This window comes from Pelodiscus sinensis, chromosome 1 (genome assembly GCF_052426305.1).
Source record: "Pelodiscus sinensis isolate ZL-2025 chromosome 1, ASM5242630v1, whole genome shotgun sequence".
NCBI lineage: Eukaryota > Metazoa > Chordata > Testudines > Trionychidae > Pelodiscus > Pelodiscus sinensis.
Window position 1 is genome coordinate 329,068,279 of NC_143052.1, and position 16,365 is coordinate 329,084,643.

General features: G+C 42.3%; 1 protein-coding gene across 1 annotated transcript in view; it reads left to right on the forward strand.

The window, feature by feature from the left end:
• The window catches only part of SLC36A4 (solute carrier family 36 member 4), a 227,033-nt gene that overhangs the window by 94,814 nt on the left and 115,854 nt on the right, over nt 1–16,365 (forward strand). The window contains exon 10 of the mRNA XM_075919368.2: nt 9,320–9,489. Within this exon, the coding sequence (XP_075775483.2) occupies nt 9,320–9,489 (170 nt within the window). The remainder of the gene's footprint in view (nt 1–9,319; nt 9,490–16,365) is intronic.

Consider the following 16,365-nt stretch of genomic DNA (forward strand, 5'->3'; position numbering starts at 1 on the left):
TGGAAGAGAGACCTGCAAGGATCAAACAGCTCTTGTAGAAGAAACTGGATCAGAGGAAAAGACATGGAAAAGGGCTAGGCTGCAGGACTTGGTTTATCTGTTTAATGTAGGTTGGGCTTCTTTGGTTTATAGAAGTAAGGCCTATGCATTCTGCTGCTTTCATGTCCTGGCTGGCGAGTTGGACTATTGGATCCCAATCCAACAAAGTTATTAAGCAAGTACTAATTTTAATCATGTGAACAGTCCCATTTATTTTAGTGCTTTCTAGATCAAGGCCTTAGAATTTGAGGGACTTTCTCCACTATAATGTAACATTACAACTTACGTCAGATTTTGATATCTGAAACTTTGGGCCTATCTAATACATTTATTAGAACTTGCTGAAATTTGACTTTATGAAGATGGAGGCATTTGCAGCTTTTCTGCTGAGTTTAGCAGCAGTTCTTTGTGTCAGTGTTGCTGATATGCAATGTAGAATCAAAGGGTCTATTTTGCGGTATTTAATGAGTTTTGTTTAAAATTTGTGGCCATATTCAGATATATAGGATGTCTCGTTAATTAATTTTTACTTCTTGTGAGGTGCAGTACCCAGTTTTATATTTTTTTTTATTGGGGGCACAACAAAATTTCGGTTGTAGAATGTAGAGAGAAAAAGAATATTTTGAGTTCTTTTAACAGTCAAATGCTTTTTTAAAATAATGTTTTTAAAATATAGCCTGGGAAAATGTCTTTAACTTGTTGGAAAGCAATAGCAGATGAACAGTAAAACTTGTTTAATATTACAAAAACGTGTTCCCTTGTGAGAAATTTAAATCCCATACAGAGCTAGAAAATTGCTTACTCATTACAATGACAAATTTTGCTTTGAAGTCACCTTGTATCTAAAGCTTTGAAGTTTGATTATTACAACTTTACTTTTTCAGTTTTAGGGTTATTATAAAATGTTTTTTAGGTAGAGTGGTGAGGGAGAGCAATGTTGTGAAGCCCAAATACTAACTGGGGAGAGGTGGTCAAGATTCTAGGTAAATATATTAGCAGCAATCCTGTATTGATAGTAACTAGTGCTTAATTGGTAATGAAAGAGGTGTCAGGGCTCAAGCAATTAGGTCTGGGGCTCAAGCTCTTTTTTACATTTATAACTAAGATAACAAGCCCAGAATCCTGGGGCTATAAACTGCCAAGACTAGAGGTGTTGGTGCTCAGTCCTGGCACAAATTAAGTATGAGGGGAGGAAGAAGAAAAAAGAGACAGAGAGTAGATAATCTTCAGAGAGATAGCCGAGGTAATCTATAACAGAAAACACCTAAAAAAAACAAATACCAGTCTAGTAGCAACTTAAAGACTAAACAATTACAAGAGGCTGATAAGAGCCATTAGTTTTCACTTGGAAAGGAAGATGACCAACACCAGAATCTACACAGACATCAAGAACCATTTGGCACCTTCATTGTTTGGTTAGTTGATAATGTGCAATGTATGAATCCGATAATGTGTGAATCCGATATCATGATTCATACCATTAGCATGAGAATTAAACTTCTGAATGAAGTTAAATTCCAATCCTATTCTGTGTATTTGGCTTGTGGAATTGGTCTGAAACAAAATAGTTTAATCTGTGAGATTTTATTTTAGAGTTATATAAAGTTGGGGGACTTTCTGACGTATGGGTGTGCACCTTATAAGTGCTCAAACACACATACCTGCACATAACCATAGGCTCATGTCCTAAAATTAGAAACTAAAAGGCTGGGATTTCTCCCAGTTAAAAAAAGAAGAAATAGAGGGGGAAAATTAGATACCTAAAATGAGGGGAGGGGAGTAGAACTCAGTCTATTCAGTACTCAATCTGCTGGGCTTTTCCAGGATAGAGGCTGGCTCTGCCGTCAAGGAGCCAGCTGTTGCTGTTACTGATACAGTGCTTCTCGGTAACAGACTTGTTTTGGGTGCTGTGAAACCAGAAAAAGGCTTGTGCATTCTGTTAGTTGGCAGTGTGATTTGGTCCCCCAGATATGATTAGTCTTGGAATTTAGGAAGTGGGTATGGTCAAATATCAAGTCTTTGGAAATTTCCATCTTCAAGAGCTGGGGCTCTTGTGCATTTCAAAGTGGAAGTGCCCGCATGGAGCCCTGAGTCAGTGGGACTTCCCACTGGCCCTGGGCTCCACATAGCATTCCAACTTTGAAATGCACAAGAGCCCTAGCTGGGTCTCTTGTACATTTCAAAGGTGGAACGCGAAAGTGCTTATTGACTACTTATTGAAATTCCATCGACTTGGCTCTCTCTGAATCTAAGCCATTGTTCTCCCATGGGCCAGAAGCCTGAGCATCCTGCCTGGAGCCTTGGTGGTGCCCCAGCTGAAGCCCTGACTCCCCCCACTCCCTGCCCCCTTGCAAATGTTTCAGGGCTCTCCCCAGCGTTTGCTGCCCCCATTGGCCACTGAGAGTATCGTGTCCCTCCTCTCTCTGCCCCCCCCCCCCCCCGTTCCATGTTCTGGAAGACACTCCCATTCCCTACACTTCCCATTTTCCTGGCACAACCAAGCTCTGGACCTTGCATTAAGTTAGGAGAAAAGGAAACTGCATATCAAATATGTTTAGGAGGAGTTCTTGAATAGACCGACAGATGCACATTTTTAAAATATATAGATAGGACTGCCAGAGTCCTAGAAATAAAGCCTTCATTAGCCTCTATAATTTGTCTTCTTTGCTTCAACACCTCAAACCTCTCAATTCTTAATTTTGAAAGAGCACTTCAGCTCTAAATCTCTGCTACTGATTAAAAAAAGACAATTTTGTTACATTTTAAATTTTAATAACTTATATTGTCTATCTTCTAATCATTGGTTACTTGAGGAAAATTTCACAAATTATCATACTACAGATAGAAATAGTTCTGTCAATGTCTCTGCAATTCAGCTATGATTTTTGAAACTTAAAAGCTTTTTCATCTTTCTGTTTAAAGCCTTCCACAATTCATCCCTGCCCCAATGGGTAGCATAAATTCAACTCCTGTCTTTGCTCCATCAATTATGCCAGTCCTGGTCGCCCATATCTCCAACAAGCACTTTTGTTGCTCCTTATGAATAGAAAAATCTCTAAGAAAAAAAAATATATAAAGCCACCCACTTCTTCCTCCTTCTCCAAATTTTTCCTCAAAACTCACCTCTTCTAACTGTAACCTGATTACAGGTTGGCAGCTATACAGTTACCACTGACTGACTAAGCATTGTTGATGTCCTATTATATGTGTTTGTACTCTGTGAACATTTGATGATTCATCCATCCAGTATGCCTTGTGTTTCAGATTGTAAATTCTTTGGAGCATGGAGGATCACTTATTATGTCTGTGTTTTGTGCCTGATACAATGGGACCCAACCTGATTGTGTCTTTGAGGTGTTGCTGCAATAAACATGTTTAATAATAATAAAGATTTTTTTGCACATGGTTTTTGGTAGAGCATAATTAAGATAGATAGTGTTAGTACCTGTCATGTGCTAAGTGCTTTCTAAACACAAAGGTTTTAGGCTGTACTCTAAAGGCTATAAAAAGGTCTTCAATCTACCAAACAAAGGTATTATAAAATCCAATGGCTGCAGTTGAAGCTAGACAAATTCAAATTAAAATGAGGGCAGATTTTCTGCAGTGAGGGTTATTAGCATTGGTACAAATTGCCATTATGGTAGATTCTTCATTAACAGCAAATTTAAAATAAAAAAATAGATTTTTTTTTCTAGGAGAGAAGTTGTAGTTCTAACAGGTATTAATTTAGAGACGTTCTATAGTCTGTTATATGGGAGCTCAGCTTATATCACAGTAGTTCCATCTGAACTTATCACTACCAAATCTATGGAAAAGCTAAGAACAATTCAGTGCATTGTTGGATTTTTTTTCCCTCTAATACTGTGTGTTTTGTATTATAGCATTCTGCAGACTAGCTAACTAGGGACATGTTTTAAACAAATATTATATAACTGTTGCTGTTAATTATCATCTACAGCAGCATTTCCCAAACTATAGGCTGCAGCCCGGTACTGGGCCATGGAAAAAAAATACCGGACCTCAGCGTGGCTGCTGGGAGGGGAGCGGGCGGGGAGGGCTGGGAGGAGGTGTGTGTGCGGGGGAAACCAGCCATCGGGAAGCCGGGTTGGGGGCAGTGGGGCTGTCCAGCGGAGACTGGGGCAGGCGGGCGGCAGCAGGGCTGGACAGGAGGTGAGGAAGGGAGCTGACCAGGGGAGATCAGGAGGAGGAGGACTGGAGAACCAGCCTCCGGAAGCAGGGCTGGATGGGAGCAGTGGACTGGATGGGGGAGATCGAGAGGAGAAGCGTGGGGGGGGATGCGAAACTGTCCCGGGCACATGCAGACCTGGGCACACTAGTGAGTTTGGCCCCGGGGATTCCATTTTGGGGCCCCCCCCCATGCCCTCCTTCGAATAGTTGTGAACTGCCTACCTGGTAGACATACTCATGCAGCATGAGCGCATCTACCAGTCAGGCAGTTCACAGCTACGGACTGATACACCTAATAATAATAAAACTTACCTAATTAGAAAATACCGGATATTTTATATGTCCAGTATTTTCTCAATTTGTTTCCTGGACAGAACCCTCAAATACAGGACTGTCCAGTACAGAACTGGACACCTAGCAATCCTACCCCCAGTCTGCACCTGCTCCCACTTCCTGGCGTGCTCATCCAGTGCTGGGTCCCCCAAGCCCTGGCCCAGGCTGGGCGGTAGATGCAGCCGGGTGTAGCCCCTTAATTCGAACTAGTGGGAGGCTAGCCCTCCCCAGGTTTCCCTGGTGGTCACTCTGGCCAACACCAGGGAAACTCTATGCCCCCCTCCCGGCCCCGGACCCCTTAAAGGGGCATGGGCTGGCTACGGTGCCCGTGCCAGGTGCAAGCCTGCCAGCACCCAGCCAGCAGACCCTGCACCTGGCACGGCACAGAGCCACCTACCCGATGTCCCCCAGCCCACCCCCTCTTCCCGGGACCAGGCTGGCGGCTCCCGGGAGCTTGCCCTGGACCGCAAGAGGCGGGCACCTTCCTGGGCTAGTGCAGACATCGTGGACCTCGTCCACGATCTCCGCACTAGGCACAGGAAAGTGGCCGGCTAGGGCAGGAGAGCTGCCAGCCTAGCCAAGCAGGAGCAGGTGTGCATGAAAATCAAGGGGGTCCACTGAGACCCTGAGCCCTGAGCTTACAATGGCCATCCTGGGTCAGACCAAAGGTCCATCTAGCCCAGTGGCCTGTCTGCCGACAGCGGCCAACCCTAGGGACCCTGGAGGGGATGGACCGAAGACAGTGACCAAGCCATTTGTCTCGTGCCATCCCTCTCCAGCCTTCCACAAACCTTGGGCAGGGACACCACTCCTACCCCCTGGCTAAGACTACTCCATGGACCCAACCTCCATGACTTGATCTCACTTCCCTTTAAACTCTGTTCTAGTTGTAGCCTTCACAGCCTCCTGCAGCAAGGAGTTCCGCAGGTTAACTATTTGCTTTGTGAAGAACAACAACTTTCTCTTACTAGTTTCAAGCCTGCTACCCATTCCTTTCCTTTGGTGTCCTCTAGTCCTTCTTTATGGGAACTAATGAAGAACTTTTCTGAATGCACCCTCTCCACCCAAACCCTGCTTTTAGAGACCTCTATCCTGTCCCCCCTCCGTCTCCTCTTTTCTAAGCTGAACAGTCCCAGTCTCTGTAGCCTCTCTTCATCTGGGACCTGTTCCCAACCCCTGATCATGTTCGTTGCCCTCCCCTCTCCCAGCCTTTCTCTTCCCCTCTCCCACCTCCTTTTCCCAGTCTCCCCCAGTTTTGTTCAATAAAGACAGAGTCAATGTTGGGAGAAACGTTATCTTTATTTTGTACATCAATAAGAAGGGGGCCTAGGGAAGGGTAAGTGGAAGGAGGTGAGGGGGGAATGGGGTACGAGCCCCCGATGGGGAGGACTGGGCTGGCTCTGCGGGCTTCTGGGGGTGGAAGCTCTCCTGCAGCCCCCCAATTGCCCCCTCTCCCCAGATGGCAGCCTGCGGCAAGTGCAGCCGGGCTGATGGCCGAGTGGTGTGATGTGCCCAGTGTGGGTACTCCGGGCACTCCAAGCCAGGACTGGTTTTCAAGCGGGGCACCCCTGAGAACTGTCTGTCCGGGGTGGGGGTCGGGACCCTTTAAGCGCAGCCCTCGGCTAGCCTGAGACAGCATCTCCACGCTCTAAGTCCTCCTCTGATGCCCTGCAGGCACTGCTTCCGGCCATCCTTAAGCCCTGTTCAGAGTCCACTCAATGTGGACTTGCTAGTTCGAATTAGCAAAACGCTAATTCGAACTAGTTTTTAGTTCTAGACACGTTAGTTTGAATTAGCTTAGTTTGAATTAACTAATTCGAACTAAGTTAGTTCGAACTAGCGCTGTAGTGTAGACATACCCTGTCTGATTTGTAGTCTCTGGGATTTCTCTTGGAGTCTATCATGTTGACTAATTGTGCATGGTTAAAGCGTTAGGGGAGCACTGGCACACAGCCAAAAGTTTATCATCATTAAGGGAGCAGAATATCAGTCAGGAACCCATCAGGATGCCTGACTGACAACAAATATTATACTTATATTTCCACGTGTAGTATATGGAATAGTATAAACAAGTCATTGTCGGTATGAAAATGTAGTTTGTACTGACTTCACTAGTGCTTTTTCTGTAGCTTGTTTAAAACTAGGCAAATATCTAGATGAGTTGATGTAACTCCTAGAAGACTTCTGTGTACCTCCATTTGAGAACTACTAGTGTAGACCATACTTACATTTGACCTAACTCTCTGGAATCTTTTACCTGACAATTTGTCTGCTTTGTAACATTCTCCTCTTTAACAGCAATCTTTTGTAAAAGTTCAATTGATGCATGTTATTGGTTCATTGGCTCTGTGTCCTAGCATTACAGTCATAATATAAAATTTCATAGTAAATGTGACAGTAGCATGGAGATAATTTTTTTTTAAACTGGGAATATCTCTACCACTGTGTGCCAATGTTCTTTTAGTTATGCTCTGAATATCCCACTGTGTCCTGCTATGGTAAATAAGAGATCCACTAGCCCCCATGATCTTTTACACAGCTTTCTTTCTGTTGTTCACAATTATAATTATAAGCATATTTATTATTATTGATTTATAAAGCTCATGTTGTGTGCCACAGTGCTTCAAAAACAGTGCAATACATTTAACACTCAGATAACTAACAGGGAATGGCTTAGTAATCTAAGCACCCTGTTTGAAATAAATTATTCTAGAACTACAGCTTCAGTTTTCAGTAGTGACTAGAGATTTTAGGTGCCTCTATTTTTGGATTCCCAATTTGGCTCTTTAAGGGATCTAATATTTTTAGAGGGCGAGTAAACACTTTCTGAAAATCAAGTTTGTTGACCTGTAGGGTCTGGACTTGTGAGATTTAGATGGTCACTTGCTTCTGACTGATAGGGATCCATTCATTAATTGCAGTTACATTTTTAGCAGGTATACATGCTCATAGAGTGCAGAACAAGGGCACTTTTGCAAATTAAAACTGTATGTATTAAAATGAACATAAAATCCTTGTTCTGAAAAAGGGGATTAAGTTTGATGTTATTAAAGTACTTTCAATTTTTGATGATTTAAAGTAATATTAAAAAATTGACCAGTTCTGATGCAACAATCCTGATAACATAATGGTGGCTCTTTTTTTTTTTTTTTCTTCAAGTAAACCTTAAAGGGAACAAGAAGAACTATGCTACATTATTCTTTATTTGTATTTTGCTAGTTCCCACCATGTACTTGATATTGTGCATGCACATATAAACACTTTGTTAGGTTTGGGCTTAAAACATTGTGTATCTTTAAGATGATAAGATAGAATTTGCCTATATTACCATTAATTTGGCAAAATGTATATTGCTCGGGCTGTTTAAAAAAACCCACCTCCTGAGCAACATACATTTTTCAAGCATAAGTGGTAGTGTGCAAAGTGCTACATCAGTGAGATAGGTTCTCCTGCCAGCAGGCCTATTGATGCTCTTTGGAGGGGGCTTAATTATGTTGATGGGCAAGCTCTCCCCTGTCAGCATAGTGGCTACATGAGACCTTACAGAAGTGCAGTTGCATCAATACAATTGTGTCATTTGTAAGCTCTGTTATGTAGACTTAGCCTGAGTCCCTATTAAAGTAAATAGGGCTACCTGTGTACTTAAGTGCTTTGCTGCTTAAGGCCATAGTCCCTTCCTGGAGGATCAGAGCCTAGGAAGAAAAGCAACATGGAGGTGGGGCAGTAGGGTGAAGAGCATTAAAATATCCAATCAAACTATCTGTTTAAAATTATACATAGCAATGGGTGGGGTTGCAACTTCTTTGGAGGATAGGGACATAATTCAAAATGACCTTAGCAAGTTAGAGAAATGGTCAGAGGTAAACAGGATGAGGTTTAATAAAGAGAAATGCAAAGTGCTCCACTTAGGAAGGAACAATCAGTTCCATACATACAAGATGGGAAGCGACTGTCTAGGAAGGAGCATGGCGGAAAGGGATCTAGGGGTCATAGTGGACCACAAGTTGAATATGAGTCAACAGTGTGATGCTGTTGCCAAAAAAGCAAATATGATTCTAGGCTGTATCAACAGGTGTGTTGTAAGCAAAACTCGTGAAGTCATTCTGCCGCTCTACTCTGCACTAGTTAGGCCTCAGCTGGAGTACTGTGTCCAGTTCTGGGCGCCACATTTCAAGAAAGATGTGGAGAAATTGGAAAGGGTACAGAGAAGAGCGACAAGAATGATTAAAGGTTTAGAGAACATGACCTATGAAGCCAGGCTTCATGAACTGGGCTTGTTTAGTTTGGAAAAAAGAAGATTAAGGGGGGACATGATAGCGGTTTTCAAATATCTAAAAGGGTGTCACAAGGAGGAAGGAGAAAATTTGTTCCTCTTGGTTTCTGAGGACAGGACAAGGAGTAATGGGCTTAAAGTGCAGCAGGGGAGGTTTAGATTGGACATTAGGAAAAAGTTCCTAACTGTCAGGGTGGTCAAATATTGGAATAAATTGCCAAGGGAGGTGGTGGAATCTCCCTCTCTGGAGATATTTAAGAACAGGTTAGATAGACATCTGTCAGGGATGGTGTAGGTGGAGCTTGGTCCTGCCTTGAGGGCGGGGGGCTGGACTCGATGACCTCTTGAGGTCCCTTCCAGTCCTATGATTCTATGAATCTTTCCCAAATAATTCATTATATGAAACAATCCACTTTTTCCTCTACAGGCTAACTTTTTATAAAGTATTTGTAACTGACACAGATTTTGTATAAATGTTTTGAACAGGTTGTACCAATCCGTAAAAGTTCTGTATTCCTTTGGGATTTTTGTGACCTATTCAATTCAGTACTACGTTCCTGCAGAGATCATCATTCCAGCAATTACCTCAAAAGTACAGCAAAAATGGAAGCTGTTCTGTGAAGTTATGGTGAGGACACTGTTAGTCTGCTCAACCTGTAAGTACACCACACAACCTTCATTAAAAAGTTCACTGTTAAGTTTCTTTGAGACCTATTTGGAATAATGAATGTTTCTTCTTACGTATTTTTTGTGGAGGAGCAGTCTTTGGTATATCTAAGATGATGATTCAGTTACTCTGTATTTTTGGAGATTTTTTTTTTAATAAACAAGTCAGTAAATTGATCGATGTAATGTTTGAGTCATATTATTATAACAATATTTTGTTGGTAGGATTGATCAAGAATTGACAAACCAAATATTTTTTTGCCAGTGAACCTTTTAGTTCTACCAGAAGATACTTGAAACAGTTTTCTTAAAATGAAAGATTTTGTTTGTGATTTAACAAAAGATTTAAACTAAATCCATGCTATCCTATATGCACTTCTTTTATGTGCAACTTCACAGTAGGTGCTCTGCTTTGAGAAATCGTTCATCTAACTTTACATATCCTGAGGGGCCAAGTCTTGATCCTGCTGCTGTGTAAACACATACCTAGCAGGACTTTTGCAGCTTGGCCAGGAGCACTACCAGCCCATGGAGTGCTCTTTTGCATCTGAGTGGGGAAAATGTCTAGAGAGTTCTCTAGCTGCCCAGCTCTCCTCTCCTCTCCTCTTCTGAAAATTGAAATCTGAGACTCCCTTCCCTCCTCTCCACTTCAAATACTAGAGATAAGAGTCACTAGTGCTTCTATCAATGTCTCTGTATATTTTAAGGGGGGGAAGGATGACCCAGCTAACCCCAGTGTCTTTAAAGACAATGAAGTGGTCTATCAAAATCTATTTCCTCCCTCCACATTCACCGCCAAAGGTGGCAAATAACTCTGAAGTGCTAAAATGAAGAGAGATCAAACATTTTCCTTCAACATGCATGGTCAGCCTGTTAAACTCATTGTGATAGGGTGTTGTGAAGTTCAAAAGTATAACTGGGGTCAAAAAAGTATTCAGTGATATGAGCTGAGATGATCAGGCACACAACTCTGTACTCTGAACCTCTGATTGCGAAAAGCTGGGACTGGACTAGACTGTAGTGGACTACTCATATGATAGTTTAGAGGTGAGCTATAAGCGGCCCGTGGGCTGGATACGATTAATCAAAGTGAGCGCTTGGTGGGCCACCAGGCACTTTGTTTATCAGAGTGTCACAAATATGGCCACTTGCAGCTCCTCTTGGTTGGGGTTCACCATTCCAGCCAATGGGAGCTGCAGGAAGCTAAACTAAACTCTAAAAATCTGAAAGAAAAAGTGAAAACTTGTATTTAAAGCAAATTTGTACTTCCTAGAAGTATGTATATATCAAATGAGTAACCACATAATCATACATGTATAATCCACATCCCTTCCTCTTTGGTATGTTATATTCACACTTGTCTTTCAAGTCCTTCAGTTAGACGCAATTCCTTTGGGCAGTTGTCTTGTTTGCTACTCCCTAATGTCAGCTCTGGCTTTTATATGTCAAATATCAAGTGTTGTGGCGCAGGTGGGCTGTGGAGTTTTTATGGCATGACGATGGGGAGAGGGGCACTCAGAAAGAAAAAGGTTGAAAAAAAACACTGGTCTGAGAGACAGGTTCTCTTCTCTAGAGACCTTTCAACCAATAAACAACTTTAAAAAAAGGGGGGGGGGGAAACAAATTCGGACAAACAGAATAGGAAGGTATGGAGATATCAAAAGTGATAAAAGCAATGAAACAAACATTCTGAGATGTGTAGTTTATAAGAGGATTTTAAGCAGATCTGAGTGGGCAGCAGGTGAGCAGGAGTTGGGATACTGTTCCATGCATAGTAGGCAACACAAACAAATGTGCAAAGGCAAGAGTGGGAGGAACTGATGAAAGCACCACACTCATTGACTTACAATAGACATTTTCTATCAGCTCAGTCACTTTTTGGGGATTCCCCTTTTTGGGGAGAAAGTTTGCCAAAATGCGTGTCTCTCTTTGCTAGCAAAGGTCCCAAAACTGTTTTGCACTAAGTTTGGGTTTGAAAAACTGCATGCAAATCAATATAGAAAAAGCCGTCATATTTATCCAGATGGAAGCAACTAATCTAGGCAGAACTAAAGGAATACAAATACAGGCAGTCCCCGGGTTACGTACAAGATAGGGACTGTAGGTTTGTTCTTAAGTTGAATCTGTATGTAAGTCGGAACTGGCGTCCAGATTCAGCCACTGCTGAAACTGACCGCCAGTTCTGACTTACATACAGAATCAATTTAAGAACCCCAAGCATCCCCAAGTCAGCTGCTGCTGAAACTGATCAGCAGCTGATTCCAGGAAGCCCGAGGCAGAGCAACTCTGCCTCGGGCTTCCTATAGTCAGCGCTGGTCAGTTTCAGCAGCGGCTGACTTGGGGATGCCTGGGGCAGAGCAGCTGGGGTGCTGCTCGGTTGCTCCACTAGCGCCGCTCCTCAGTGCTACTGGACCAACCCAGCAGCACCCCATCTGCTCTGCCCCAGGCGTCCTGATTCAGCCGCTGCTGAAACTGACCAGCAGCGGCTGAATCAGGACCAGAGCAGCTGGGGTGCTGCTGGGTTGGTCCAGTAGCGCCCAGAGCGGCGCTGCGGGACCAACCGGCAGTGCCCCAGATGCTCTGCCACAGGCGTCCAGAGAAAAGCCTAATCTGCTGTGTGGGGGGGGGGAAGGGCGCATACTAGCTGCGCCCCACCCCCCACCCCAGCAGACCAGGAAGACACGGGCGGCGGACCTGGGTTGCCCCGCTGCCCGAGCCCCCCGCCCCGCGGCTGTGCAAAGCCTGGGGAAGCCGGCAGCGGAGCAGCCCAGGTGCGCCTGGGTTGCCCCGCTGCCTGAGCTCCCCCCCCCCCCGCGGCTTTGCAAAGCCGCAGGGGGGCTCGGGCAGCGAGGCAGCCCAGGCGCGCCTGGGCTGCCCCGCTGCCGGCTTCCCCAGGGGCTTTGCAAAGCCGGGGGGGGTGGGGGGGGGGGGGGGGTTCAGGCAGCGGCTTTGCTCCGCGTCTTCCTGGTCTGCAGACCAGGGAGACGCGGAGCAGCTTTTCTCGCCCGGGGTACACGGGTGGCGGGACCACGAGGTCCTGACGTCCGTGTACTCCGGGGCAGCCCCATTCGTAACTGCGGATCCGACATAAGTCGGATCCGCGTAAGTCGGGGACTGCCTGTACAGCGAGAAATACATTAAGCAATACTTAAGTTTTTGTAGATCAATGAGCTTTTCGTAGATCAATGAGCTTTTCATATCATGTTTTTCAAAATAAGTAATGAAGCAATTTTCTCTTGAGCCATTAAGACTAATGAAAAGCACATTGCACTACATAGTCAAAAAGTTTGGACTCAGAGCTGACAGCATCTTTTGTCTTCACCAATAATATATAATGTTTAACAACAGCTTTTATTAGAGCTTTATTCCAAAAACCATAAAACTGCTTTTAGAATGAGAATAAAGAAATATTAAATTTGATTGTAGACATGGAAGTATTAGTAGAACTATGGGATAGTTTGATTGTCAGCTTGGAATGAAATGAAATTAAATGAATGATGCTGATCCAATCGAGTGTGTGAACCGGGCTATTAACTACTCACTTTCTGTTTAAAAAAAAAATCCATCTAGGACTCCAGCATAATTTTACTAAGAGATTAATTTCATTATTTTGTTAAACTCTGCCTGTCCTCCTCTGAATATTTTCCCCTTTACACTGTACCTGGTTTTAGCAGTGAACAATTCTTGGCTCTGAACAATTTGGAATAAGACAACTACTATGAAGATACATGTATGTGAAGAATGAAAATGGCATTGTTTGTGGCTTGAAATGCCAATAAAATACTTACTAAGCTTAGTTGTCACACAAGTCAAATGAGGGAACTGACGTATAATTCTAAGTCTTAAGTGCCATTTACAGGACTTGATGCATATACTTAGCATTAAGCAATATAGTCATTTCTTTAGATGTGGCATATGCACTAATCACAGGTGGCATTTTTGAGTAACAATTTGTCTTACTTAAAGAAGAGTATTAGGCTAGAAATAAATTGAACAGTCACCTTAAGGGTAAAAAATGAAATACTTAATTAGTCTTCTAAGTGGGCTTTGAAATTTATGCGTGAAACATAATAATTTAAAGAAGGTGACTTACTACCACAGGAAATGTTTATAAATTGCCAATCAATAACATAAACAAAATGTATGATTTAATTGGAATATTTTAATACCATTGATAATTTAGTTATATCGGTAATAATTGATTTTTTTATTGTAGATTTGTGTTTTCCATGTTAGATATTAGTGACTCAGACACATGAGTACTTCTAACAGTCTGTGAGAAAGTTCAGAGTTCAAATTTAATCTAAGAAAAGGGGATGTGTTTTCTATGCGGCATAGGCATGTATTGAGCACTCAGAAATGGCAAATATAATGTTTGATTAAAGTTGCTTTTACCCATAGTTTTGGAGGAAGAAATGATCTCTTAATGGCATACCAGTGTCCTGGCCAATATTTGTTTCCTTAATTACACACATATTGACATCAGTGTGTGTATTTAGTGCAATATGGAGAATTACTGGCACGCAAAACCCTGCTTGCTTTTTTATATGCAGTACAGTACAAGCATTTTCATAGATGGATTTTACAGATATATAACACTAGGAATATTTATTGAACATTTTTGCCGAGGATGTATCTCTTGAAATCAGCTTTTTAACTGCACAAGGATTTTTGTGTCTCACGACTAATTTAATATTGTGCATAAAAATAACTTCAAATGGCTCAGCATGGTGACCTATGCTAACAGTGTGCACTGCCATGCAAAACAGCCAAGTTTAATTTCTGGTCTTGGTCTATTGCTTCTCTAGCCATCAATGGTTTGAGTTTATTGTGCACTTTCACAATTTATAAGCCCTGATAAGACACAAGGTTCTAGTTCAATGAAAATAATTAAATACAAAAAAACTATGTTAAGAGTTTCAGGGGGTAGCCAAGTTAGTCTGTTACAGAAAAAAACAGCAAATGGTCTGGTAGCACTTTATAGACTAACAAAACATGTAGATGGTATCATGAGTTTTCGTGGGCACAGCCCACATTCATGGATGATAGGTATGCCTACATTCATGGACAATAGCCAGGTGTCCCTAGCCTCTGATTGCCAGAAGCTGGGAATGAACAACAGGAGATGGATCACTTGATGATTATCTGTTTGTCTCTCTGGAGCACCTGGCATTGGCCACTGTCAGAAGACAGGATACTGGGCTAAATGGACCTTTGGTCTGACCCAGTATGGCTGTTCTTATGTTGTTTTTGGAACTCATTATTGAAGTCTGGTCTCTAAACTAAGGAAGCAGATATAAAAGATAATTAACAGACTTTTTTTGTTATTGACTTGTGACTTGATTCAAATTTAATTCGTATAGTTGTTTAATTATTGCGGCAATGGGAATTGCTTTACCTTTTTAACCTCACAGATCCATGGTAGTATGTTCCCTATAATATTTTGAATGGTTCAAAATGGCTACTTCCTCATTACTAATTAATCTGATTTGTTTTGATGCTGTTAGTAATTTCCCTTTTGAGATGTAGTTTTGTTATGTATGTGTACTTGGAAGAAGTACAGCTAAAATCAATCCATATAGCATATAGTATTAGAGACAAATCAGAAATTGAGCAGGGCTATTTGTATATTTAGACTGGGATTTTCGAAAGGGTTGGGTAATGGGCACCTAACTCTTGTAGACTATTTTGAACAACAAGCCAAAAGCACCAAGAGAGAGACATTTACAAAATTTCTACCTTTAAAAAGTGTTACCAGTCCTTAAATAACAAATATTTTTTAAAGTATAAGTAGGGCCCAACCAAATTCACAACCATGAAGAACATATCATGGACCATGAAATCTGATCTTTTGTGTGCTTTTACCCTATACTATACTGATTTCATGGGGGAGACCAGAGTTTTTCAAGTTGGGGGTCCTGGCCCAAAAGAGTGAGTGTGAGTGTGTGTGTGTGTGTGTGTGTGTGTGTGTGTGTGTGTGTGTGTGTGTGTGTGTGAGAGAGAGAGAGAGACACAGTTATTTTTGGGGGGAGGCACAGTATTGCCACCCTTACTTCTGAGTAAGAAGCTGGACAGCCAGAGTACAATGGATGTTGGGCATGTTCCCAGTTTTGAAGACAGTGCCCTGCCAGTATCACTATACAACTAAGGGTGGCAATACCATACCATGCCACCCTTACTTCTGCCCTGCCTTCAGACTTGTTTTGCAGTAATGCAGATCTAAGAATGGCAATACCACACTATGCCATCCTTACTTCTGCACTGCTGCTGGCAGAAGCTCTGCCTTCAGAGCTGGGCTCCTGGCCAGCAGCCACTGTTTTCCAGTTTCCCAGTTCTGAAGGCAGTGCTGCCACCATCAGTTGCACAGAAGAGTAGCAGTACTGCAGCCCCTCCCCTGAATAACCTTGAAACCACTTTATAACTCTTTTTTTGGATCAAGAGCCTTACAATTACAACTCCATAAATTTTAGATTTATATAGCTGAAATTATGTTTTTTAAATCCTATGATCATGAAATTGGTCAAAATGGACTGTGAATTTTGTAGGGCCTTAAATATAAGCTTAACAGATATGCTTATTAGTTTAATAAGTGTATAACATTCATTACAGATTGAAAATGAGAGTTTTTCCAGAAACAATTATATAATTAGTCTTGTCAAAATTATGTGTACAGCTTTATTCTACATTTATGAAATGGGTTGAAATTTATGATTTGTCCAAAAATGTATGATATTTTTTCTGTACAAAGCGGGCTCAGGCCAGGTAACTAGTTGTGGGCTATCCAGGATTAATTAGGAAGTAAAATTTGAGCATCTTCTATTGCACTCTTTCCTTTGAATCAGTACTGACACAATAGCTTTAAGGTA